Consider the following 26,506-nt stretch of genomic DNA (forward strand, 5'->3'; position numbering starts at 1 on the left):
CTGCTGTAATGGGAGCTATAGTTTGTCCCACTAATCTCCCTTTTCTAAGTTTTCCCTCAGGAAGAGAGGCCCACAGGAGCCATGAGGGTGGAGCTGCTCCTTGGACATGCATCCTAAAATGAATATGTGTGGCACAAAAGATGACCTGGAATGGCCATGGAGGTATCCAGCTCACATGTCTCACCAATAAAATGCTGCAGGGAGCATAGTTGATTGACAGGTGCTGCTGTGTCTCTGGATTCACTGCATGCATCCTGACCCTGGCTGCTCCCAGTCAGTCACTGACCAGGGTAGGGGTCCTAGAACCAGGCCTTTTCTGACCGTGGGGGCACATCCATCAGGCAACTCTGGCTCAGAGGCTCCCCATCAGCCTGGCCGAGACTTTCTCAGAACTCTGTCTCTGTGTGTGTCTCTTCCTACCCAATCTTTCTTTCCTTCTCCCCTTCAACAGACTCTCCCAGCATATTTCTACCCCCTTCCCCTTTATCCTTCACAATCATTTCCCCCAATAAATTTCTTGCACATCTAATCCCATCCTGGCATCTTCTCAGAGGATCCCAATTGACATACCCTCTTGTATACTCTTTCACTGAGTGTGTGTGTGTGAAAGAGAGAGAGAGTATGTGTGTAAGTCTTCTACATCCAACTAGGTATGCCATGAAACCAAGGAGATTTTCTTATTAACTCTAGCTGACCCCAAAGAGTATTAGATTGTTCTAGAAAATATTTTGGTTTATATGATCATAAAATAACAATAGTTAATGTTTATTGAGCATCTGTTATGTTCCTAGTACTGTGCTAAATGTTTTATGTACATTATATCATTTTTATGTATGTACTACTACCCCATTCTATAATGAGAAAACTGAAGCTTTGAAAGGATGAGTTATTTGGTTAAAGTCACACAGCTGATAAGTGACCAAGTTGGGATTTAAATGCTGGCTTTGCTACTACTCATTGTCTCTCAAGCTATGTTTGAAAGAGCCTTAAATGCCAGCTAGTCTAACACTCAAGTGATCACTTGAGCCCCTTTCACCCGCCTTATAGCAATTGGCTGGACCCCTGGCTGGGGAGCTCATTCTGTCCCTATAGAATATACCCCTTCGTGGTCAGAGAAAGGAAATAACATGCTTGAGCCCTTACTGGGCACAAGCTCTGTATATGCATCATTTTACTTAGTCCTCCGAGTAACAGGTAGGTATAAGACAAGTACAACCATCACTATACATGAATTTTATATACATAATCAAATTGAAGCTTTGAAAAGTGATGCGACTTTACCTAGGTCTTATCACCAATAAATGGCAGAGCCAGGATTTGAACATAGGTCTTTTCAATTCCAGAGCCCTTCCTACTTCTAATTCTCTCATGGCTCTAACATGTGAGTATTAATAATGAAAGAAATAACAGGTAACATTGATTGTAGTAGGCATTCTGCTTCCCATGGATTATTTGGTTTTCATCACAGTCCTCTGAGGATTATTATCACTGAGGCTGCTCAGTGGCCAAGTTAGTCTGGCTCTAGAGCTCACGTCTTTTAAAATGATGTTCTGCCTTGTATGTTTGTCTTTATATTGAGCCAAACCCCTTTTTCTATTCTTTGGGCTCATATAGAACTAGTTGGGTCCCTCTTTGCCAAGCCTGTCTCGCAAAACTGTATGAAGACAACCCTTTGTCCTGCTTGGGGCTGAACATTTCCCATTGTTTCTTGTTTTGTTTTGTCATTCCCCCCCACCACCAGCCCCATCCTCTGAACACGATTCCATTTATCTACATCATTCTGAAAGTGCTTGCTGATTGCTTAATGCTGCCCACAAAGGAAGCAGGAGGTCCAAAACTTCCTGGGAAAGGGAAGGTCAGAGTCAGTCTTCAGACAATGGCGAGAAAATAATGACTTCCAGGCATCAGCAGTTGGAGCTGTGTGGGGAGGTGTTTTGCATTCCGTGGAGAGTTATCTTGCAGTGGATGCCATCTAAGGAGAAAATGAGGCTGTGATGATATCATAATCCTCAGCAATTCAAGGTTTGGACATAAAATATGAATCAGATTGATCCAGTGTAAAATAATGCCAAGGATAAGGCATGCAAATCAAAACATGTGCAATAAATTTGCTGCAGGCTGGGAACCTACCCAGTAGACTTATGGGGAGGATTAAATGAATTAATATATGTAAAGTGCTTAGTACAGTACCTGGCACAGAACAAGTGATCAATAAATATTAGTTAGTGTTAATGTCTGCTGTGAAATGAACCCAGCACGGTGAGAATGCCTGATTCTTCCTAGGTTCTTCGGGATGTCAGGGAATAATAATAGTACCATTTAACCGGGACTCCCCATGTGCTCAGCATCTCTAATCCTTAACAACCTATGGTAATGCTATTATCCCCATTTTAAAGATATGGAAGCCAAATCTCAGCAAAGTTAGGCATCTTATCCCAAGTCATACAGCTGAGTGGTTAAGAGCTCCAGCTTTAGAATCAAACAGTCCTGGCCTTGAATACCAGCTCAGGCATTTGGTATGTGACCTTAAACTTGCCATTTAATGTCTCTGTGCCTCGGTTGCCTAGTCTGTAAAATAGGGTAATAAAACACCTTCCTTAAAGGAGTGATGTGAGCATTGAGTTAATATATGTAAAAATACGTAGTGTCGAGCACATTCTAAGCACTCAATAAAATGTCATACACATATATATACACGAGTACACATACCATATCTATAAATGTATATGTGTGTGTCAATATATTTGTATCTATACATCGGCTTTGAAGGATGAGTAGGTGTTCGTCAGATGGAAAAAGGAGAGAAATAGGCATCTTAGGTTAAGAATTGCGGGCTGAAGGCTCACATTGAGCCACCCAACCCAAAGCACAAGAAATCACTAATGTGTTAGTGGCAGGATGGAGCAGAGTTTGAAAGGAAGTAGTCGCATGTAGTTAGGAAGAGAGAAAGGGTAGAGGTCCTCCAACCTGAGAGGAGAAACCAGTTTGGAGAATGTGGCTCCCCCGTCTGCCGCCTGCTCAGAGCCGGAGTCCGGCAGCCTGGGAGAGTTTGCGGCCCCGCCCTCACCGATCCCAGCCAATGAGGAAGCCCTCTACGGCGTCCCGTTGCCAGGCAACCGACTGGGCCCCTTTCTTACGGTTAGCGGCTGCCTACCCGCCCTGGCAATGCGTGGGTAAGCCCCGCGCTGGAGCAGCCTTAGTTTCTGAGCGCTTGTAGAGGATGGGGATCTGGGGGGCCCTCTCGGGGGCCCCCTCACCCTTCGTCAAAGGAGTTTTATTTTTTTAGTTCATATTTTATTTTGCTTATAGGAGAGAAAGATATCCCCTTCTGAAGAGCTGGAAAGCTTATAAAAGTTTATAACTTACTAAAACGTAAATCGTTCCAAGCTTGCCTGATTCCACCCTATCCGGTCTTCCTTATCTTCTTTGTGGGAGACATAGATGACTTGCTTTCCCATTACTCCTGAGACAAAAAATCCTTTGGAGTCCGTGTAATTGGGATTTGGGAGTCAGGAAGAAATTGTTGGAATCCTTCACACATAGTGGCTGCTGAAGTAGAAGATTCTGGAAAAACACTTCCCTTGAGGGCACAGGCTAAAGCCTAAAGGATTTCCAAGATGACCAAGGTCCCAGCCACCAAGAAGGTGCAGAGTTCACCCAACGCAAGAGCCATGTGGCCCTTTTATGCCTCAGAAAATCTAACACAGGTAAGTCTCCCCTCTGCAGAAACCAATTATGTTTTGAAGAACAAGTGAAATTGGAATTAGCCTCCAGACCAATAAGGGGGAGAGGAAGAGGGAAGAGTCATGGTGTAATTAAATTGTCAAAACAGATCCCTTGTTGCTATCAATGGTTGGTTTCTCTTAAAGAATGAAAACACGAAACAGAACAGTGAGCTGGGCCATCCTATTAGCCAGTAATTCCAAAATGATGGAATAAATCAGCAGTGACACTGTAGAACATCAGAAAAAAATTAAGATGAATTGTAGGTTTGCTGTCGCAGAACTTATTTGCAGAGATCCACTAGGTTTGAGGGAACGTGCGGGTTCTCTTTGAAGAGAGCGAGCAGAGTGTCAAACTGGGGTTTGAAAGCTGGGATTGCTACTTACCAGCTGTGTGACATTAGACAAGTTACTTAGCATCCTTGAGCTTTCATTTCCTTTTGTTTATGAAAAGAGAACAAAAACATCAACTAGGCAGAAATAACATGAGGACTATATGGAGTAAGATGGAAATTATCCAGTGTGATATTAATGTTTGATAATGTGTATATGAGACATAAAATAGTGTTGTTGATTTGAAAAACAAACAAAAAATAGGTATGTACGAATGACTGGAGTCATTCACTGGAGTCAAGGGTTTCTGTTTTTAAATGATCATAACTGGGTAGGCCACAATTATAAGTGTGCCTTTGTTATTGTACCTTCAAATCCCTGGGTCACCACAGATTGGCCAAGGTAGATGGGCAGTGGGAGAGAGGCAATGCTGGCCATTCTGGTCCACTCACAGTGGCATACCTTATGGCTCACAGTCATGCCTCAGGAAAGAGGGCTTGTGGGGTAGTCGGTGCAAGAAGGGGAGATTAAAACTCACCAGTGCTTTACGCGGTGGTCCAACATGTCCCCGAGCTGCTTTTCTCTAAAAATTAACACATCTTTATGTACCCCTCATTGCTCAGCCCTCTTAGTGAGATCACTCTGCAAGACACAGATTCCTGCATCTCCTTTCATCTCAAAATGCCACACAGAAGTGTATTCAATCAGAGCAGACCCCTCTGGGACTGAACTTGCCAGCATAGCCGTAGGGGACAGAAAATGGAGGGAGGTGAATGTTTCAGCAGCAAGGGTAAGTGTCAGAGCAGGGGGGCAGCAGACTCCAGCAGCCTGGGTTTGATCACTGCATCTGCCTCTTAGCAGTCCTGTGGTTTTGGGCAAGTTGCAGACTTTTCTGCTTTAGAGTTGTCATCTGTAAAATGGGGATATCTTAGTACCTCCTCATGGGATTGCTGTGAGCATTAAATGAGTTAACATAAGCAAAAAGCTCCTACAACAGTTCCTGACACATAGTAAGTACTACCTAGATCTTAATTATATTGTTATTTTATTCATTTAGCAGAGATTCATTGAACCCTTGTTATATGCTAAACACTCATTCTTGTTAAAATGAGACTTGCCTTCAAGAATCTCACAATGAATAATGTGTATGTTTTAGACAAGGAGTAAAAGAGATAAGAAAATTATAATGCAGGGTGATTAATGGTGTGCTGAAGAAGTATCATAGGATGTTGTGTAAGCACAGAAAAGGGACAGCTAACTCAGACTTTTGTGTGTGTGTTGGATTTGGGAAGGAAAGAAGACATGTACCCAAGTAAATGCAGTAGTGTTCCCGTCCTGGGATAGAGATGAAGAGAGTGGAGGAAGATACAGAGGTTGGAATGATCATGTCTCTTGGGAGGAGGGTAGTGGGACACAGGGAGATCATGGGATGAGAAGAAAGCTTGCAGGGAACTGTTGAATCAACTAAGATCTCAGGCACAAAAGCCTCATCAAAATCCTTCTTCCCTCACTGCTCTTTCTAGGAAATAGTAAAGACCCTAGGGTGTTCCTGGCTCACTTTTAAAGGATTGTACCTTTAGGAATTTCAACTTCTCAGAGTTAAAGGAAAGTATTGATTAACCTAATCTAGGCTAACTAGAAAGTGACAAGCTATGACTAGATATGTAGAGATTAGGATTGATGTCCAGGGTAAATCAAACTAATAACTGCAGTTGTGGTGATGATGATGATGATGATGACAACGACGATGATGATGATGATGATAGTTGGCATGCATTGAATATTCACCATGTGCCACATTCTGAGCTAAAGCATTTACTTATGTGTGATATTTCACAACCTTCTCGGCATAAACTGTTACCTCCTCATGAGATAGATGGCTCAGAGAGGACAGGTCCCTTACTCCTGGGCACCCAGCCAGCAAGGAGCAGAGCTGGGATTTGAAGGTGGGTCTCTGTCTCCAGAGTTCAAGCCCTCTCTACCTCACCATGCTAACCAAGCAGTTATAAGTGGTTATCCTGTTCAGTGCCCAGCACCACAGTGCATACAAAAAGAAAGTGTAAGGCACAATCACTGGCTTCAAGTAGTTTTCAGGTTTATTTGGAGGGGGAGGGAGAATGACATGTAAAAAGAATAAGAAAATGCAAGGCAGCTGGGTAAGTGTCCAATGAGGACTGATCTGAGGAGTGATCCGGCATCTCAGAGGAGGAAGGCGTGGTCCTGAGCATAGCAATGCTAAGAGTAGTGGGGGTGTTACCAAGTGCAATGGATGACTCTTGGGAAAACCCCCAAAACGGTCCTGAAGCCCTCTGGAGCTGGCCATTTTTCGTTTTCACAGAGGTGGAGGTTGCTATATCATAACTAATGTTACACAGACACAGAAGCCTTGTACAGGATCTTCATATGAAGATCAGCTGAGGGAATGTAAATAACATATGCAAATCCTCTGTTTGAAAGTCTTTTGTTAAGGAAACCTTCTAGATTTCCCTTGTGTTGGGCACCCTAATCTGTTTAGGGAGTCCATTTTCCCTTTGTTTCCCAAGGAAGCAAGAGAAGTCTAATGGGATTGGGCATGCGGGAGGGGAGGAGCAGGTTGTGTATAGGATTGCCATGGACCCACAATTTCTGCCTTGGAAAAGGCTAGAAAAGAGGGGCGCTTAGAACACCCCCCTCTATGTTCTAAAATGGGGATGCAGAAATAGCCCTTAACAAGAAATATAAAGATGCAGACTCCTTTATACAAGCTCTGTTTCTTGGTGCTGAAGTTTCTACCTCGCAGTCATTAAAAAACTCATTAGAGAGAAAAGAAGCAGCCCTAATTTTGGCAGATCCTGAAACTTCCAGGAACCATACTAGATGCTTTGCTCATATCTTAGCTTAGTGATTGAAAGAGCAGATTCTTTAGCAAACTATGTGGGTTAAAATCCCATCCCTGCCACTTACTAGGTTGTGTGACTTTGGCCCAATCAGTTCCTCTGTGCCTCAGTTTTCTCCTCTGTGAAATGGGTGCACTGTATTTAATCTACTCCTAGAAACCTTTCATTTCAAGATGCATCATAATTTTCAAAGAAAACTCTTTGGATTAAACTATTACCTGCTTTCATTTGTAAGATGTGTTCCAGTTTCAGAGGTGTTAAAATAGGGAAATAAAAGGTGCATCTTAGAATAGATGAAATACGGCTAAAAATGCCCCCCCTCCCCCCACCCCAGCATTGTTGTGGGAATTAGATGAGTTCACATGGCTAAAGCTTGTAGAACAGAACCTGGCCTAGAATAAATACTATTAAGTGTTAGTAATCATTATGGTGTTGTTTAATCCTTTTAACAACTCTATGATAGAGGTGTTGACATTAATTCCCTTTTGCACTTGGGCAAACTGAGACTTGAAGAGCCCCAGGGTATAGTTCTCCGCTGAGAGGTGAGTTGGCAGGTGTGGGGAGAGGGGGGCAAAGCAGGCAGAATCCCAGGTATGGAGAGACCTGGACCTGAGCATCTCCACCCCTGCCCCCCAACCTAATGATGAAGATGGATATGCTCAGAGAGAGCCTCAGAAGCCCAGCCCACAGTACACCCAGCTGGAATTGGAAAAAGACATATTTTGGAAAGATTTTCCCCAACACAAGAAACCTCAACTCCCAGCACAATATAGTTCCACTGTAAATGTGAAACGATTTTCCTACTTGTCCAGATAGGAGAAACAGCGGCCTGAAGAGGTAAATGCCAGGTGGTGGTGAGTCATAGGTCTTTGTTAGAAGTGAGCTCAGAGCTTGATGCTCTCTCTGACCTCTAATCACTGAGACCATGTCCCTGCACTGAATCACTGATTACCCTGAAAAAAATAAAATCAAATTAAAGATCTAACGACCACTTGAGATTCAGTTCTGAAGAATCCCAGCTGCCTGTACCTCCGTTTGTAAATCATTCATGACTTAGGCCAGGAAAATAGCAATGAGTTCTTTTCTGTCTCCAAGGGGTTCTCCTGGCTCGACTGTGACTGTATGAGACAGTTGCAGAATGGAAGTGTTTTTGCTTTTGCTGTTTATTTTTTTCTTTACGGCTCAATGCTTTGGACTGGCAATGCTTGCCTTAGCAAATCTTGCTGTGTCTAATTGCAGGCCCATGTGACAGTCGGCTCCCACTCGTGATAAATCAGGATGCAGGGAAGGAGCATGTTTGTTACCTCCTGACACAGGAAGAGCGTCTTTATGCTGGACGAAATGAAGCAGTCCCATCTGCAAAGAGTTTCAGCTGCTTAGTATGGGGGACAGTGGGGAGAAACAGATCAGAGTCTTGTTGATGTTATATAAGCTTAGTGACTAGTGAGGAGCTCTGCCTTTGAAGCCAGACAAAGGTAGGTTTAAATAACCCCTTTATGATTCTCTCTAGTGTGAGATTCTGTGAAATGGGTTGAATAATAAATAAATGGATTGATTCTGTGTAGGGTCTACAGTGTGGATGTTTTGGAAGGATTAAATAAAATGAGATACTGAGCACAATTCCCAGTACACAGTTAACCCCCAATAAGTGATGATCATGGTTATTATTATTATATGTGCTCCTTTCTCTTCTATGACTGGATGTGGGGTGCAGCCACCACCTTTTGCAGATGTGGTTAGCCCAGATATGAAGTCTAGAGGAAACTGAGTGTTAACTGTAAAGTCACAGAGTGGGGTCCATCATTAGTGAGTTCAGATCCCAGCTTAAGGGTAAAAGGGAAGAAGTAGGTCCAGGGATATTTTTTTAGAATAGGTATGAGAGTATATTTGCACTAGGGATGAGGTACCTTTCAGGAGAGAGTTCATCATAATGGCAGAAATGCTTGACCCAGTTTGAAACTTTGGTTGTAGAAAAGGGAATGCCTGGGCGTAGTTTGAGTCCCTTGGATTTCACTCTCAGCCCAGTCCCATTACTCATGTTTGAATCCCATGGAGAACCAGAGGTAACAAGAAAAAATAAAGGAAAACACTGTGTGTTGGTTAGTACTATTTGGGGCTGCAAGTGAGAGAAAAACTAAACAGCAGTTACATAAGCAAACAAATTTATTTTTCTCATATAAGAAGTCTGGAGGAGGTGGATGCAGTGGTTAAAGAGCTCACTAATGTCACGACTGGCAGGGCCTCTTTCCTCATAGTCATAAAATGGCTGCCCTAGCTCCAGTTATCACATCCATATTCCAGCAGAAAGAGGAAAAAGTGGAGAGTAAGTCTTGTGTGTATTTCTTTTATGAGGCAAGTGAAGGCTTTCTAGGAACCTTCCCAGCATATTTTCTCTTACGCCTCATTTGCCAGAATGGCTGGGAATGTGTGTATATAACATAAATGTGGAAAGCAGGGGCAAGGGAAAGCAGGGTGGTGATATTGGGGATGAGTACTGCATTGATTATTCAGCAGTGATTTGCACAAATGATTTCACAAAATCTCAAATATTGGGGGTCCCAAGCCACACACTGACAGGGTAACCCAAGTGCGAAAGACATCTGCCGTACACAACTGCTCAGGAATCTCAAGGGCACTTGTCCATAGTGGTACCTTACAAAACCCATCAGAGGGCTATGGGGGCCAAGGGAAGAATAAAGTCCTCTGGTGGGAGCATCCATTCATTCAACTAATATTTACAGAGCTCCAAATATGTGTCAAGCATGATTCTAGGTGCTGGGGATAAAGTGGATAAAGACAATCCCATGGGACACCATTCTGGAAACTCTGAAAAATATGTTATAGGGAATAACATGAAGAGGGCCCTGAACCAGTGGAATGTGTGCCATCTTTGTTCCTGTGACCCCCATCTGCTTCCACCATTTGGTGGGACTTGAGGAAATTCTGGTTAAATAAGCCTTTGCGCAATTGTGGAAAGAGATCTATTCTTGACTCCCTTTCAACATCCCCATAGCCTCCAAAGACTCAGCTATCAGCTGTTAAATTCAAAAGCTGCAAGAATCCATATAGGGTTCAGTGGCAAGTAACACATAAAATCTGACAGAAGCCAATTAAACCTTGGTCGAAATGAATAAACCAACGTATTTTTCTCAGAGATCTTTCTGACAGCTAAATTCAAAATCCTCATCATCAGTCATAGGACACCTTCTATCGTGAGATGGTGGCATTTTCCCTTCTAAATTTCTGTTTTCCAACTCTGCCGAGAAAATTTCTTGCAGGGCTCAAGTTTGATCAAATGAATTTCTGCCTAAATAGGAATTTATGCAATCAGTAGTTTTATTTAATACCTCAAATATTAGCATGTCTGGCAATCTGCTTGCAAGCCTGGAAGTACCTTAGGGTTTCTGGACTTTACAGAATGGGAAGACTATACAGCTGGGATGGTTTGTGGGATGGGTTCAGCATTGTTAGGAGTTTCATGGTGGGCTGTTGCTCAGGGGCAGAAAGCACAGAGAATGTAGCCTGGTACCTGATCAGAGTCATCTTCTGCAGTGTAGATTGAACACCTACCATGTGACAGATTTGGGGGACACTAAAGTGAATCATATCTGAGGTCTTCTCAGAAGGAACCCACATTACTGTTGGAAAGAAAATTCATAAATAACTATGAATCAAGATGGCAAGTAACAAGAACCAGAAAGAAAGGCAAACAATATGTATAGGAGCTTGGAGGTAGAGATGAGTTCTATCATGGGAGAGTTGTGTAGTGAAGCCATCTGGTCTGAATCTTAAACATTGGCTGGATCCAGACTTGGAATGGTACAAGACACTGAGCTGAAGCTAAAACTTATTTTCTAATACGTTGGGGTGGTGGGAGTGGGGGGATCATATTACCGGTTTCTCCCAAGGAACAAGTTTTTACTTGGTATTCTGACAAAATGCTCCTCCACAGAGCTACAGCAAATCAGTTTTTCTCCCTCTCCATACACAAAGTTACCCAAGTTTCTATACCAGAGGGTTGTCAAATTAGCAAGGACTTTGCCCCATAAATTCTCACTAAGGCCTTAAATAATTGGAAAGGTATAATGTGTTACTTCTTTTCAGGCTTTGAATTTCAGCAGAGCAGGGTTTCTCGAACTTGGCACTATTGACATTTTGGGCCAGATAGGCTGTCCTGTGCCTTGCAGGACGTTGAGCAGCATCTCTGGTTGGTCTCTACCCATTAGATGCCAGTAGCAACACCTAGTTGTGACAAGCAAAAATGTCTCAGTGTTGCCAAATATCCCCTGGTGGGGGTCGGGGGATCATTCCCAGTTGAGAACCACTAGCAGAGTACTACTAAATTCCTGAATACCTTTCCTCAGTTGAATGCTTCTCTGGTGGTGAATCCTTTCTCATCTAAATAATTGATACCATCATGTACCCAACTGTTCAGGTAGAACTTTGTGCTTCATCTCTGACCGCTCCCTCTCCACCACCCCTTACATCCAATCATCTGCCATCAGGAAGGTGTTCGATGGATATTGCCTCCTTCCCCAAGGTTGCTCCCTGGTCCACAACACCATCATCTCTTGCTTGGACTATTCCATCAGCTCCCTAACTGCTCTTTTAACCTTCAATCTGACTTTCTTCCAACCCACTCTTTTTCAATGCAAGTATGATATTGTCATTCCCCTGGTTAAAACAATTAAATGGTTCTTCATTCCCTTCACAATGAAGATTAATATCTTTAATGAGGTTTAGAAGGCTCTGTGTGATCTGGCCTCTGCCAAGTTCTCCAGCCTTATCTCTTATCACTCCGTCCCTACTCAGGAGCCAAACTGATTTTTAAATATGCCATGCCTTTTATCTTCTTCCTCTCTCTCTCTCTCTCTCTCTCTCTTTCTCTCTCTCTCTCACTCACACACACACACACACACACACACACACACACACACACACACACACACACGCTCCTACTTCTTTCAGTATCAGCTTAAATGTCATTTCTTTCAAGAAGCCTTCTCTGACCATCACCTCCCATTCCAGGTTATATGCTTCCTTTGCACCATGAAATTCCCCTTCATAACAGTATTTTCCCTTGCAAACTATAAGCTCCACAAGGGCAAGAAACATGTCAGCTTTGTTTGTTGCTATAACCCCAGTATCCAGCAGGATCTGCCACACAGTAGATGGGAAGTTAAGACTTGGATGAGTAGGTAGATTTTTCTAGGACTCTCTTGTCTCATAAACAGTCATTAATTAGCATGAATGCCAGATTAACCCTTCTTCAGAAAGAAAGTGGAGCCTGCAGTCTAACTGAAACATAGGCAGAGAATAGTTGGGAACTACCTATCAAGACCTTCCCTGAAATAGTTGAATCCTGATTGGTTTTCCATGGCAAGATGTTTCCAGGGTTCCAAATGGTGATGGAGTAGGCATAACCCTCACCTGAAATTAGGAGCTGGTTCCAAGCTCACTCACTATCTGGCTGTATGACTTTGGACAAACCACTTAATCTCTCTGATTTCTTCATCTTCATCTGCAGGATCAGGAAATCTAACCTGGAAATTTCTGGGCTCCCTTGTTGCCACATGACTCTAGAGAGCAAAATAATGTTTACCACTTACTGAGCATCTATTGTGCACCAGGTGCTTTGCATATGTTATTAAAATTAACTTCTCAATTCTGTGGGGAAGGTGCTATCATAACCCTTTCTGTAGAGGTGAGGAAATTGAGGCTTGGAGAGGTTTTGCAACCTGCCCAAAGACACCCAGATAAGCAGATGATGGATTTAGGATTTAAATTCAGGACAAAATAACTACAGAGAGCCTGATAGGCTGCAGTAAGAAGGGGCAATAGACAAGTATCTCTTTAAGAGGGGCATCTTCTAGATGTGATTTTTAAAGAATATATTCAAAGAATCTCTGGCAGAGAAAGGAAAGTGCCAATTTTAGCTTTAGGCAATGCAAACAAGAATGTGACTGTGCCCCTGACCACAGACAAGGACATTTGCATTTTCTTGAGCTCTTGCTAAAATATGCTAGTGAGTTTCTGGCAGAGAAATACAACTAAGGATGGGGGAAAAAAGAAAAAAACCTGTCTGTGACTTAGACTCATTTTTTAAAATAATACTCCTTTCAGTGAAGATTTATAAACCATTTCTAATTAGAGTCACATTTCTAAGAAAGGCATATTTTGATCCCAGGTCAATACACTGCCAAAATCTGCTAGATTAAAAGGAGAAGAAGACAGGCCCAGCTAATGAGGGATAAGGTTCTGGAGTGTGTGTGGCTGAGAGGTTGATAATTGTAAACAGCTTAATTGGGTTGAATAATTTGGGTAAATATCAAATAAAAGGGATTCACTCTGAATCTGAGCTCCGGCCCATTGCATTTTTTATTTTCTATTAAAAATACCCTGCATCATAATTGTCTATTTATTTGTCTGGTCTCACCACTAGACTTGGAGCTCCTTGAGGAAGGTGACCACGACTTACTCATGATTCTATCCCAGAGCCTAGCACAGGGAAGATGTTCAATACAATATTCTCTAGTCTCCATTCTCAGGACCAAGGATAGATCCATGCACTAAGTAAGGCAAAGCATGTCTCAGGCAATTGTAAATTCCATTTGGACAAGAGCCATACATGTTTTATTCACAACTGTATCTTCAGCACTTGCTGGGCTCTCCATAAATATGGATGCCATCCTGAGACTTGCTCTGTGACCTTGGGCAAGTTACTCTCAGTGCCACAGTTTCCTTATCGCTCATATGGAAATAATCGCAATTCCTGCCTTATCAGGCTGTTAGAAAGATCAATGACCTGATGCTAAGAAAAGCCCCGACACATAGTAAGTGCTCATTAAACAATCTCTCTTGATATTTCCACTTAGGGATCAAAGCCAGTGGCCCCCAAATATCAAGAATTAAAACATTTAAATACTGACATTTCCAGTGATGAGGCTCATGCTGATCATTTTTTATGCATTCAGAAAAAGGCAGTCAAAAGGGTAACATGACTAAAATGTTTTCTTTCCAAGAGCCCTTGAAAAAAATGCCCTACAGGCAATTAAACCCATGACACTTGCCTGTGTTGCTCTAACTTATTAGCTGATCCCATCTTCTCCTAATCAAACTGGATATTTTTAGACCTTTTAAAAGAGACTTCTCAAAACTCAGGAAGCCATGCTTGTTGACAGGTACCAAGGAATTTGAGAGAACATGAATGTGGCATCCTCACAGAGGAGGGAAAAACAGTGGGAGTTCACGGGCATTCCGCAGGGTCTGTAAGAATTACAGTAGGCAGCCTGCATGCTTCTTGAACCCTAACTAGCCTCCTCACCTTTTCCTTCCCTGCCCCAATCCAAAAAAATAACCCTGAGAATGGAGAGAGTTTGATTAATGGGTACAAAGTTACAACTAGATTGCAGGAATAAATTCTAGTGTTCCAATATACAGTGAGGTGATGACTATGGTTAACAATATTTTGTATATTTAAATAGCAAGAAGAGAGGATTCTGAATGTTCTCATCACTATGAAATAATAAATATATGAGGTGATGGGTATGCCAGTTGGCATGAACTATCATGCAGTGTGCGCATGTATTGAAATGTGACACTGTACCCTGTAAATATGTACAATTACAATGTGTTGATTAAAAGTAAATTTTAAAATAAATAAATAAATAACCCTCCTTCCCCCCCCCCTTTTTTTTTTGTGCACTATGGCTTGGGATTTAAATTGTCTCAGTAAAAGCACAATTCTTGAGTTTTCTTCACTGACCAGACAAACTTTTGTCAAGCTGATTGACATAGCACCTGGGCCATGGGATCATTTTCATAGGTTTTGAGTCCAGATTAGACTCATAGGTTTTTAGTCTCAGTTCGGTTACTGCTTGCCTGCTCTGCTTAGGCTACCTTCTTCACCTCCTCGATGCTGAATTTTCTCAGCTGTCGTTGAATCTTGTGACGATTCAAGATAATGTCCTTAAAGACTGGGTCAAGAATAATTGCTGAGGTTGATTTACGATTAATATTATTATATTGGTGCTTTATGTACATCCCAACCACCCACATGTTCTGTTGTGCATGATGCCAACGTTGGCTTTTTTGTCCAAAAAAAAGATGATATAGTATTAGAAAAAAATCTATCTCCTAATGATTCATCATTCAAGGTTTCCCTGTGTATAGTAAAATAAAGCACGCTTTTGTATCCTCCATGAGGTTAAAAACAAGGTCAATGTTTTACAAATAAATAAGTGGTAAATTATATATTCACAATACTGATAATGGCAATAACTGACGTTATTGGGTACTTACCCTGTGCCATGTGCTGTACTAACCCCTTGTGGGAGTTATCCATTTCCATGCACTCTCCAATGCTAAGAGGTAGGCGCTGTTAATCCCATTTTACAGGTGAGGAAATGAGGTTACATGACTTGCCCAGAGTCTTAACCGCTAGGTAGTAGACCATCTGGCATTGGAACCCAACTCGGGTCAGACTGCAATGTCCCCATTCTTAACCATGATGTTATATTAATCAACAAGGTAAGCTTGACATTTTCTGGGGGTGGGTGGGTTGAAGGAAAATATGTTCCAGCTCTCAAAGGAGCAGAAGGAAGGAAAGCCATCCACTTTGAGGAGCTTTGAGGGGTAGAGAAAATACTTGTCTGCATCCTATGGGCTGTTCACTTCTATCTTCTCACTCACCAAGTTCAGGTCATGTTTCAAGGATGATCTGCTCACCCCAGCAGTCCCTGAAGTTGGCAACTGACCAGTATCCTACAAGACTCTCAGTCCATTTCAGCTCACTGCCAGGAACCCCACAAAGCCTTCGTCCTGTCTTTTGTAATGTCAGTAATCATAAGTGTAACCCGTTCATTGCATGAAGCCTGGAATCTGATCAAAACACAGCTTTATTTTGCTCGCTTCGAATATTTTCAGTGGGTGAAGATCTTCTCCGAAGCCTGCATAAAAACAGTATATCCAATGCCTTTTCTGCTAACTCTTGGGAGATAGCCAATCTCTCAGTCTCTTTAAGTTACAAAACATAGCCACAATTCAAAAACTAAAAAGCATGGATTCAAGATAATTAAGCAACACTTCAACTTTCTCTCAAAGAGAAGGGTAGTCTCCCTCTCCTCCCTGTTAAGAATGGCTTCAGGCAGGCAATCCAGGAGAGAGGTGTGGGGCATGCCCCTTCCTTTACCCACAGAGATCTCCCACTCCCCTTAGCTTATAACTCTATTGCCTGGAAGGGAGAATGGGGGACACAGAAAAGCTCCTATCAGCACTGTTGTAAGATGGCTCTATTCTCCCTGGGTCCAGCAGATGCCTAAAGCTGGCTCATTCTCCTGTGGGCACTTTTGTTGGCTCTTTCAAAGATCTCTATTTGCCACCTCTGATTCCAGCTCTCTACACATTTTCTACCAGTTGTGCTCTCCCCTCACACCCTGAATTGCCAGTAGTCAACCCCTGTCCCAGACTCAACATTGGGGTCTCCTGTATCCCTGGTGGAAGCCATTGCGGGCAGGATCCCAGGATGATGTTCCTGCCTCAGGTGTCACACTTGGTCCCCAGTTTTCACACACCCTAGACACGTTGCTGAAGACAGCACAACTTCCTGACCCAGCAGCAGCTGTTCTCCATCCTTCTGCCCTGCCCCAGAAGCACTCTCTAGCCTGCCTCTGTCCTCTGTGTTTTCCAGGAGGGTGTAAGAGACCAGCCCACCAGTCTCCCAGCTGCAGGGGTCACATCTTAAGCTCTCAAGCAATCCCACAGTGGCCTCTTCCTCATTCATTTTGAGGTGAAGGATGAAGTATCCTCTTCCCTTTGGGGCCAAGATTCAAAGCATCACAGGAGCTGTCATTGAAGTAATGGCTTCACAAATCCCTCTCTCCCCTTCCACTCTTTATCTTTACATTGTCAAAGTGGATATGAATTGCGACCCATTCTCCTATAGATTTCTTCAAGGTGAGCTTTCTCACTTTCGTTTGGAGTCTGATGCTTTTGGTCTATTCTATGCCCCTGAGTCTGTTCTATCCTACCTGTTAGACTGTCTGGTTATCCTACCACTCACTTTGTGAAAGATGATTTACAAACATTATCTTAGGCTTGTGACAACCCTGTAAGGAAGGTATTACTACCTCCATTTTACAGGTAAGATAACTGAGGATCAGAGATGAAAAGTGACTTGCGCAAAGTCACACTGTCAGTGGATGGAAAAGCCAACACTCAAAAGCAGGCCAGTCTGGCCCCAAAGTCCTATTCTTCTCCCCTCTGTAGGAAGCCCAGAGCTGCTAACATTTGCTGTGATGGAGACTTGGCTTTATTCTCATTTCTCCAAATTCAGTTCCAGACCACCTCGCACAGCCATGTCTTCTTCATTGATAAAGCCTTTTCAAGATCATCAGAAGTTATAGGAGGAGTCCGGGGTAGGATTTCCCACTGTCCACAGAAGTCACATCAAATGCAGTCATCTCGTGGTTACTCACAAAACAAAATGTCCCTTTTCTTTCTTTTTCGGTATTAGAATGTGGTCCTCCTGCAAATTGACTTGAAAGAAGCCAGACCCCATTGTTCCCTGTCTGCCTATGAAGAGAGACAGCCCCATTTGGCACTTAAGGGGCCTTAATTTAATCCATGGTAGGGGCCTTAATGAAGGGGTGGGGGGTGCTGGTCAGAGGTCAAATGCCCCCTAAGCAGCCAGCCCTAATTCAGGGGAAATCAAAAAATGTCACTTCCCTGAAAGCAGTTTTTATTTTACCAAACATTTAGAGGCTGTGTGTTCAATCTCTTTCTCTCCCTCCCTGTCCCCACCACCCACCCTCTCCTGTCTCTCCCGTCTCTCCCCTCTCATGACACCTAACAATATCTGTTAGTTCTTCCTATGCTTCCTTTTCAGTTCTTTAATTATTGTAACAATTTTATCTGTTTTTTAAAAGAGAAAAGAAAAACCCCAGACAGCCTGGCGTCTTGGGCACCAAGGCAAGGCAGTCTTTCAGACCAATTGCTAAGCACTCCAATCCCACAGACTTAGATTCATTAACATTCTTTCGTCTGCCCTGTATTGTAACGGGAGTCTGTCTGTAATTGTGTACTTTACGTAAATAGATCATTAGATAAGATTGATAGCAGAGCAGCCTAGGTAATGTTTTAAACCAAAAGCAGAAGATCATGAAGATGTCTCCAGCTGTAAATGACAGAACCACAGTTCACGCTGTATCGGTTGAGTCTCTCAGGGTTTTTCAACACAAATCGCCATTTTTCTGAAGGTTCGCCTTTCTGCTTTAACAAAGAGAAGAGAGGCTTTCTTTCCAGCTACAAACAGAGCACAGGGCTTCAGGCAAATGGATGGGGGTTTGTTAAAGCACTTGATAAAGAACTTGATATTAAGTTACAACTCATACTACTCTGCTATAAAAAAGAATGAAATACTACCATTTGCAACAATGTGGATGAACTTAGAGAAAATTATATTAAGTGAAACAAGTCAGGCACAGAAAGAGAAATACCACATGTTCTCACTTATTTGTGAGAGCTAAAAATAAATAAATAAATAAATATACAAACAAATAAAGGGCAGGGGGGAAGAAGACATAACAATCACAACAATTCCTTGAACTTGTTAAGACAAGTGAACAGATATGATGTGTAGTGGGGGGGGGGGTTAGAGGAACAGGTAAAGCACACGAAAATCAACTGCAGTGTATATTGAGAAGTTAAAATTTAAAAAAAGAAGTTACAACTCATCAATGTAGACCACTCAATGTTCCTGAAGACAGTTTCTTCATTTTACAAACCTAGGTTCTCAACAAAGCGTATTATTGGCTCCAAATGAAGAAAAGCCCAGCAGATTCAAGGCAGAAAAGGTGCAGCTGTGAGGAAAGCATGAATTTATTTACCAGAGTGCCTTTGCCACTGATTCAACCAGGTTCACGAAGAACTCAGACACTGCCTTTGTGTTCCAGTAGAGGTGGGATTCAGGCCAATGGAGACCAAGCCAAAAACATCTTTCTCAGGTTAAGGAGAAAGAACTAGCCAAACCAACAGATTCCACCAGTTCTGAGAAACTCTGAAGATAGGGACCTGTCACCTAGAACTGTAGATTTGTAGAGAAACCTTGAAGGGCATCTAAGCAGCTTCCTATCCAAAACAGGAGAATGTAATGGTAACATTGCTGGCCCAGGAGTCTATCTGGCATAGCACAAGCCCTGGCTTTGCTATTTCCCAGCTGTATGACTTTGGGCAACTCACCTTTCACTCCAAGCCTTAGTTTCCTTATCTGCAAAATGGGGATAAAGATAGTCCCTACTTTTAGGAGCCTTGTAACCTGGGTAACCAGGGTATCCTTGAGAGAGGGATGACCAGAGGTGGGCACAGTACTAAGATGTGGTCTGATCTTCTATATTTTCTTCCTATTTGTTGATTTAAAAGTTGGCTTATGTCTAAGCACTTACTCAGAGCTCACTAAAACAAGGCAGATTAGAAAGTTCTTCCCCTCAAGAAGCTTTCTCTGACTCTATGCCTGTCTCCTCCTTCCCCAACTTCACAGTCATAACCCTCATCAGCCACCAGCTGAAATATCTGTGTCACCACCAGCAGCAGGTTCACTGGAGCAGGGACCACCATTATGATCTTTGAATTCATTCATTCGTTCAACAGCTATTTGCAGCACACCTATGATGTGTCCATTACTGTGCCAGACAAGCCTCATGGAGGAAACACAATAAATATTTGTTGAATAAATTAATCCAGCATCTTCCCCAAATAGAGGGCCTATTATCTCCTTGCACATCTTCTTGCTCTGAACAATGCAAATTTTATTATATTTTCTTAATGTTTCCATTCATTCTTGCCTTTACATTTTCTGGATTATTCCAGAATATTCTGGAGGTCCATTCATTTCTGGGACATGCCCTCCTAGCCATCTTAAGTGAAACATCTTTGAATATCTGAGCTCACCAGTGTTCTGTAAAAATCAAGGTTTCCTTAAATACTGCACTCTTTGTTATTAGAACTATGCGTAGCTATTCATTTTATTTCATTTTATTCATATTCATATATTCATATTCATTTCATTCAAAATTTCATTTTCTAGAGTTTCTCAACCATCTAATGCCATATTTCTTTGTAATGACTTTGACTATGAACTCATGTCAATTTTTTTACCAGATTTTTAGACATTTTCCTCTAAAGTCTAGTGCAGAATGTAACCAGAATTTTCTTCCTTCCCAATACGGTACCAACCCCCAGATACAGATACTGTGGTCAACTTTCTCCCAAGTTTCTATCTAGTTTTACTGCTTTATTGGGTTCTGGTCCATTTTTCACTTTATTCCTATGTTTTTCTAGGATTAAATTCTTAGCAATGCAAATGAGAAGTATATCATATGCTTCACTTTGGTTTTGTAATGAAGGCCTGAAGAACTGGCTTTTCACCATTGCAATATCTTAAGTCAGAACCAATTTTGCAATGCTTGCATTTGCCTGTGTGTTCTGAAATCTTTTCCACTAGTAGCTTTTTTCCAAATCATTTTATTTTCACTCAAATGCTTTAAAAACAACAATTTTATTGAAGTATAGCATACATAAAGTACACAAATGTAAGTGTACAGTTTTATGAATTCTTTCGTTGTTGTTGCTGTTGTTTTTAGTTTTATGAATTCTTACACAGTGAAAAGTTCCATGCAACCTCTTTACCAAATCAAGATTCAGAGTAGTTACCAGTGCTGTGGTTTGAATGTTTATTCCCTCTAAAACTCATATTGAAATTTAATTGCTATTGTAACAGTATTAAGAGGTGGAGCTATTACAACAACACTATGAATGTTTTTTGTACATGCCTTTTGTTGAATAAATGTAGATTTTCCATGGGTGGAATTGCTGGCCAGAGGATATACATATGTTGCACTTCAGTAGATGCTACCAAACAGTTATCCATAGTGACGGTGCTAATTTACATTGCCCCCAGCAGTGTAGGAGAGTTCCAGTTGCCCCACATGCTCAACAATCTTGGTATTGGCAATCTTTTAGCTGTTCTGGTGGGTGCTTTGTGGCATTTTTTGGAAATGCTTGAATTTGAATTTCCCTAATGCCTAATGAAATTGAGCATGTTTTCACAGGGTTCATTGGCCATTTGGATATTCTCTTTTGCAAACTGCTGGTTCAAGTCTCCCGCGCATTTGTCCATTGTCATCTGAGATCCACTTCCAGGTGTGGGGAAATTGGCACTTTCAAACTGTGTGGGTGGGAGTGAAAATCTGTTCATTTTGGAGCATAGTTTTAAATACACAAATATCTTTTAGGTGTTCACTTTTGGATGTTGACCCCACAAAAATATTCCTGTAAGTAGTGCCCTCAAGAATTATATATATAATTATAATTATATATATATTATATTTTATATATATATATTATATTGTATATTTTATATATATTTATATTATATTTAATTATAATTATATATAATTCTTGAGTAAATATACATATATTCTTGAATATATATATTTGTGAAGATATAGATATAGGTGCTTATCACAGATGTATTTTGTCAAAAATCTTTGAGTTGCAAGTACCAGAAAACCCCCTTAAACTTGCACAAGTGAATAAAAGGGGGAGAGGAATCAAAGGCTCACATTACAGAAAATTCTAGGGGAGATGGCTTCAGGCACAGCTGGATCCAGGAGCTTAAAGTCATCAAGAATCTGCTTATCTATATTCACCATCGTTATTTCTGTCTGTAATGGTTTCATTCTCAGGCAAGGGCTCTCCATTAAATGTCAAAATGGCCACCAGCAGCTGTAGGCTTATTCTTCTAGACTAAGAACAGCAGGAAAAAAAGAAGCTTCTCTTTCCCAAAAGAACTATCAAGAGTCCCAAAAGAACCACTTCTGAATGATTCACTTGGTTAATGCCCACCCCTGGAGCCCAGAGATCAGGGTCACATACACCCAATCCATATGCATTGAGGATAGAAGACTAGCTCCAGAGAGGAAAATCCAGGCGCTTTGATCAAAAGAAAGCAGTCGAAATGTTGACAAGGCAAAAACAGTTCATGTCTACTCCATCAGCATTAACAATTTTATAAAAAACTGGTGACAACCCCAAATCCTCATCAACAGGGAGATCAAATTTTAAGTCATGTTCATACATACTGTGAAATATTATGCAGCCACTAAAACAAGTAAGGTAAATTCACACAGATAAACATGGAAAGATAACCACTGTGTATAATTTGGTGGGGGGAAAAGTGCTTGTCCTATGTACAGTATAATGAGTATGACCATATAATTTATTGTCCAAACTGGACACTTTTCAGAGTGAAATGAGATGCTATAATTAATTACACTGGAACAATAGTTATAAATCAAGATTGTCCTGGGAAAACATATATGTATGATGACCATAATTATAATCCCATCTTCATTTAAATATCTATCTATACACAGTACCTATATCTGTGTCTATATATATTTCTATGTATTTATTTGTTTGTCTTTGCTTAAGACTTGGGGGTTGACCCAAGGAAGTGTGGAAAGGGGTAAGGGGAGTTTTTTTCATTTTATTTTATTTGAGATGTAAATTACTGCAGTGAAATCCTTAAATCTTAAGTTACAGCTCAATTAAATTTTGCCTATCAAAATTCCTGTGTCACCACCACTTTAGTCAAGATATAGAACATTCTAGTCATCTCAGAAGATTTTCTTAAGTCTCTTCCTAATTGATACCACGCCCACCCCAGAGGTAACCACTATTCTAACTTCTTTCATCATAGATTCGTTGTACCCATTCTTGAACTTCGTGTAATGAAATCATAGAGCATATTCTCTTTTGTGTCTGGCTTTTTTTACTCACCATTGTGCCTATGTGATTTAATTCATGATGTTGCAGAATCAGTAGTTTGTTTTTCATTGATGGGTAATATTCCATTGTATGACTATACCACAGTTTATATACTATCCCATTGGTAAACATATAGGGTGTTTCCAATTTGGGACTATTATGACTAAAACTGCTTGGACATTCTTTTATATGTCTTTTGAGTGAACATATAGACTAAATTTTTTTTAGGAATAGCTGGGTCATAGAATAGGGATATATTTAGTTTTATCAGAAACTGCCAGCATTCCAAGGTGTCCACCATGTATGAAGGTTTCAATTGCTCCATATCCTCATCAAAATTTAGTCTTTTTAATTTTAGCAATGATGAATGTGTAGCGAAATCTCATTGTGGTTTTAATATGAATTTCTCTGATGAGTAATGATGTTGAACATCTTTTCATATCATTATGGATCATTTGGAATCCTCTTTTGCAAATGCCCGTTTTGAGTCTTCTGTCTTCTTTAAGTTGTTTGTCTTTTATTATTGATTTGTAGGAATTCTTTACATATCTTAAGATATGAGTACTTTGTCACATGTATGTATATATATTCACCCAGTGCCTTTTTTATTCCTTTGATGGTGTCTTTTGTGAGCAGAAATTCTTAAATTTAGCAAAGTAAAACATGTTACTTATTTTTTTTATTACAACTGGTGTTTTTTCTTTATTATAAAGCCACAGACCTAGTTATTACTATTTCTTTAAGCAGTCAATTTTCAATTTCTAAATGTATACGTACATTTTCTCTGTCTGGTTTCCTCATTCTTTTCTATGGATTCCTGTTTCCATATGGGATTGACTTCATGCAGCCAGGAGACTTGCTTTAGTATCTCTTGTGCATATCTGTTGGCGGTGAAAAATTCCCTCAGCTTTTTGGGTCTGAAAAATGTCTTTATTTTGCTGCCATTTTTGAATTACATTTTTATTGGATGAGAACTATAGGTGGACAGGATTTTGTTTTCTGGTATACGTTTGTTTGTTTGTTTGTTTGTTTGTTTGTTTGTTTGTTTGTTTGTTTGTTTAGCACTTTAAATATTTCATTCCATTGTTTTATGGCTTTTGTAATTTCTAAGGACTCTTCATTCTCTGGAATTATAGTTTATCTAGTCTTCTTTTGTTTCCATGGCTCTTCTCCAGGGCCTTTGAAAATACAGTCTATGTAATTTATCTTTTTTCTTGTTGCAGTGAAAATAACAGGTTTTTACTAATTGCCACAACCTACTCAGAAATTGAAATCAAACTTTAATTTGGGGGAATTTCAAGCTAGGGTGCTTGCTTCCCTTCCTCCCTCTCTCTTTCCTTTCTTCTTTAATTGTTTTTAGGTTTTTGTTTTATTTATTTAAATCCTCTAAATCCTTTAAACTCACAAACCACTTTTTGAGGTATAATTTACATACAATAAAATGCACTTAAAATTTTAAGTCTACAGTTTGATGAGATTGGACAAATATATGCATCCATGTAACCACCAGCCCACTCAAAACATGGAGCATTTCCATTTTCCCCAAAAGTTTCCTCAGACCACTTGGAAGTCAATCCTCTCCTCATACCCCCAGACCCAGGCAACCGCTCATCTGCACGTTATCACTATAGGTTAATTTTGCCTGTTTTCAAATTTCCTATAAATTGAATCATACAGTACATACTTTTCTGTGTCTGACTTCTTTCATCCAGCATGTTTTTGACACTCATCCATATTGTTGGACATATAAGTAGTTCATTTTCTTTTTTTGCTGAATTGTGTTGCACTGCATGAACATACCAGAGTTTATCCATTTGCCTGTTGATGGACACTTGGGTCTGTTCCAGTTTTCTTTCATTTTTAAAATCTGAAATGCTATGAGTAATTTGCTGGTGCATCTTATAATTGATGTTCATGCTGGTGAACAGAGCACAGCCCCAGTCCTCATGTAAGCAGCAGCCTGGGTGGGGACGGAGAGCTCATGCTGGACAAGTAATTTAAAGCATGAGGAATGTTGCAGGAAGACCAGCACAGGCTATCAGGAGAGGCAAACAGCAGGAAGGCTCAATTTAGTTCAGAGTTCCCTGAAGAAGCATTTGAGATGCAAATCAAGGATGACAGGGAGTGAGTGAGGCAAAGATTGGGGCAGGCTCTGGGGTGCATAGAAAACCCAGGGCACATGGAAGACCGGCAGAAATTAGCACATCATTGAGCATCTACACAGTGAGGCAGACCTTATGATAGACCTTTTTTAAAAAGTATTATTTCATTTAATCCTCAGAGCAACTGCGAGAAGTATATTAAGCTCCATTTTACGGACGAGGAGTCTGAGATTCAGGGAAATGAGATAATGTGTTTCAGGTGATACCACTAGTGGCAACAGCAGGATTCAAACCCAGCTCTGTCCGGCTCCAAAGCTAACACTTCCCGCCTGACCTGAGGCCAACCCAGTTAGAACGATTGCAGGGGAGATGGAAATAGGACAGATTAGAGAAGGATTAACACGTCCCTGGCATGTGATGGACATTAGAAAATATACATTTATTGAATGAATAAATATCCAAGATACGTCCAAGAAATACTCATTTGTATTTAGTTCATTGCTTGCAAATAGGCTTGTCACTGCTAAATTTATAAAATGCTGTTCATTTTGCCCTATAGTGTCACATTATACAAATGTAGACTTTTTGTTGTTGTTGTTGTTGAGTTTTTTGTTTTGTTTGGTGGGGGGGGTTGTTGTTCTTTTTCTTTTTTGTGGTCAGAGGCAAGAGCTAAAAGGAAGTGGATCAGAGAAATGGCAAGAGGTGTTTACAAACTAAAGGGCAAAGGGATCTATCAGTTAACCAAAGCAAGATAAATAGAGTTGCCAATTAACTTTATATTCTCAGAAGCAACAAATGCTGCCTGAACAATGAAAGTGTCACTGCCAGCTTTTATATTTGGTGTTGTCTGCATGTAATTTGTTCACTTTTACATAGAAATATGTGGTATTAACCGGGAGATGTGATTAGAATACCGGCGGAGGCTCGCTTTGATGGGAGACACACGGGCAGGTGCCTAACAGCCAGTGGAGATCAGAGATGGTCTCTCTCCAGTAAACTCACAAACTGCAGAGACCATGGTCTGCCTAATAAGTGAAGGGCATTGGGGCTGCGGTTACAATGTTTAAAAAGCCCAGGCCTCCTACCTGGGGACCCGGCCTCACAGTAATAGTAATAGCAAAGATCCATTGAGATATTTATATATATATATATATATATATATATATATATATATATATATATATATATATATATAAACTCATTCATTTCATCCTCAAACCACAGAGGGGGGATGATCTTATTCTCATTTTAGAGGCAAGGAAACAGGATGAAGAGGCTCAATGAGGATCAAGGATGTGGGACCAGGGCCCTCTTCTACCTTCCATGAAGCCCTTGATTTTGCCCTTTGCTCTGTCCTGCATCCACCCTTCTCAGGGGGGAGGATTAGGGTAGCGATGGGACAGGACAGAGGATGACTGACTCCCCGGTGGGAAGCGCTGGTAAACCCCACTCCCACACACAGAAAACTGTGCTTTGGGGGACTCCATGAGGAAATCCAACCAGTCAGAGAGAATCTTAGCATTCTTAGATCTCATGTGCCCATTCTCCTGAGGTCCAGAGCAAGGGCAGTGGGACAGTGAGGGTCTCTTAGAACAAATACAGCCTTCAGGGACCCATCCCCATGTACAGATGGGACTGAGACGGACCA

At 41.1% G+C, this 26,506-nt stretch overlaps 1 protein-coding gene across 1 annotated transcript in view; it reads left to right on the forward strand.

The window, feature by feature from the left end:
* Nucleotides 1-3,617: 3,617 nt before the first annotated feature.
* CCDC60 (coiled-coil domain containing 60) overlaps nt 3,618-26,506 on the forward strand; it is a 178,469-nt gene continuing 155,580 nt past the window's right edge. Inside the window, exon 1 of the mRNA XM_063087734.1 lies at nt 3,618-3,707. Coding sequence (XP_062943804.1) covers nt 3,618-3,707 — 90 coding nt within the window. The remainder of the gene's footprint in view (nt 3,708-26,506) is intronic.

Source organism: Cynocephalus volans, chromosome 2 (assembly GCF_027409185.1).
Source record: "Cynocephalus volans isolate mCynVol1 chromosome 2, mCynVol1.pri, whole genome shotgun sequence".
Classification (NCBI taxonomy): Eukaryota; Metazoa; Chordata; class Mammalia; order Dermoptera; family Cynocephalidae; genus Cynocephalus; species Cynocephalus volans.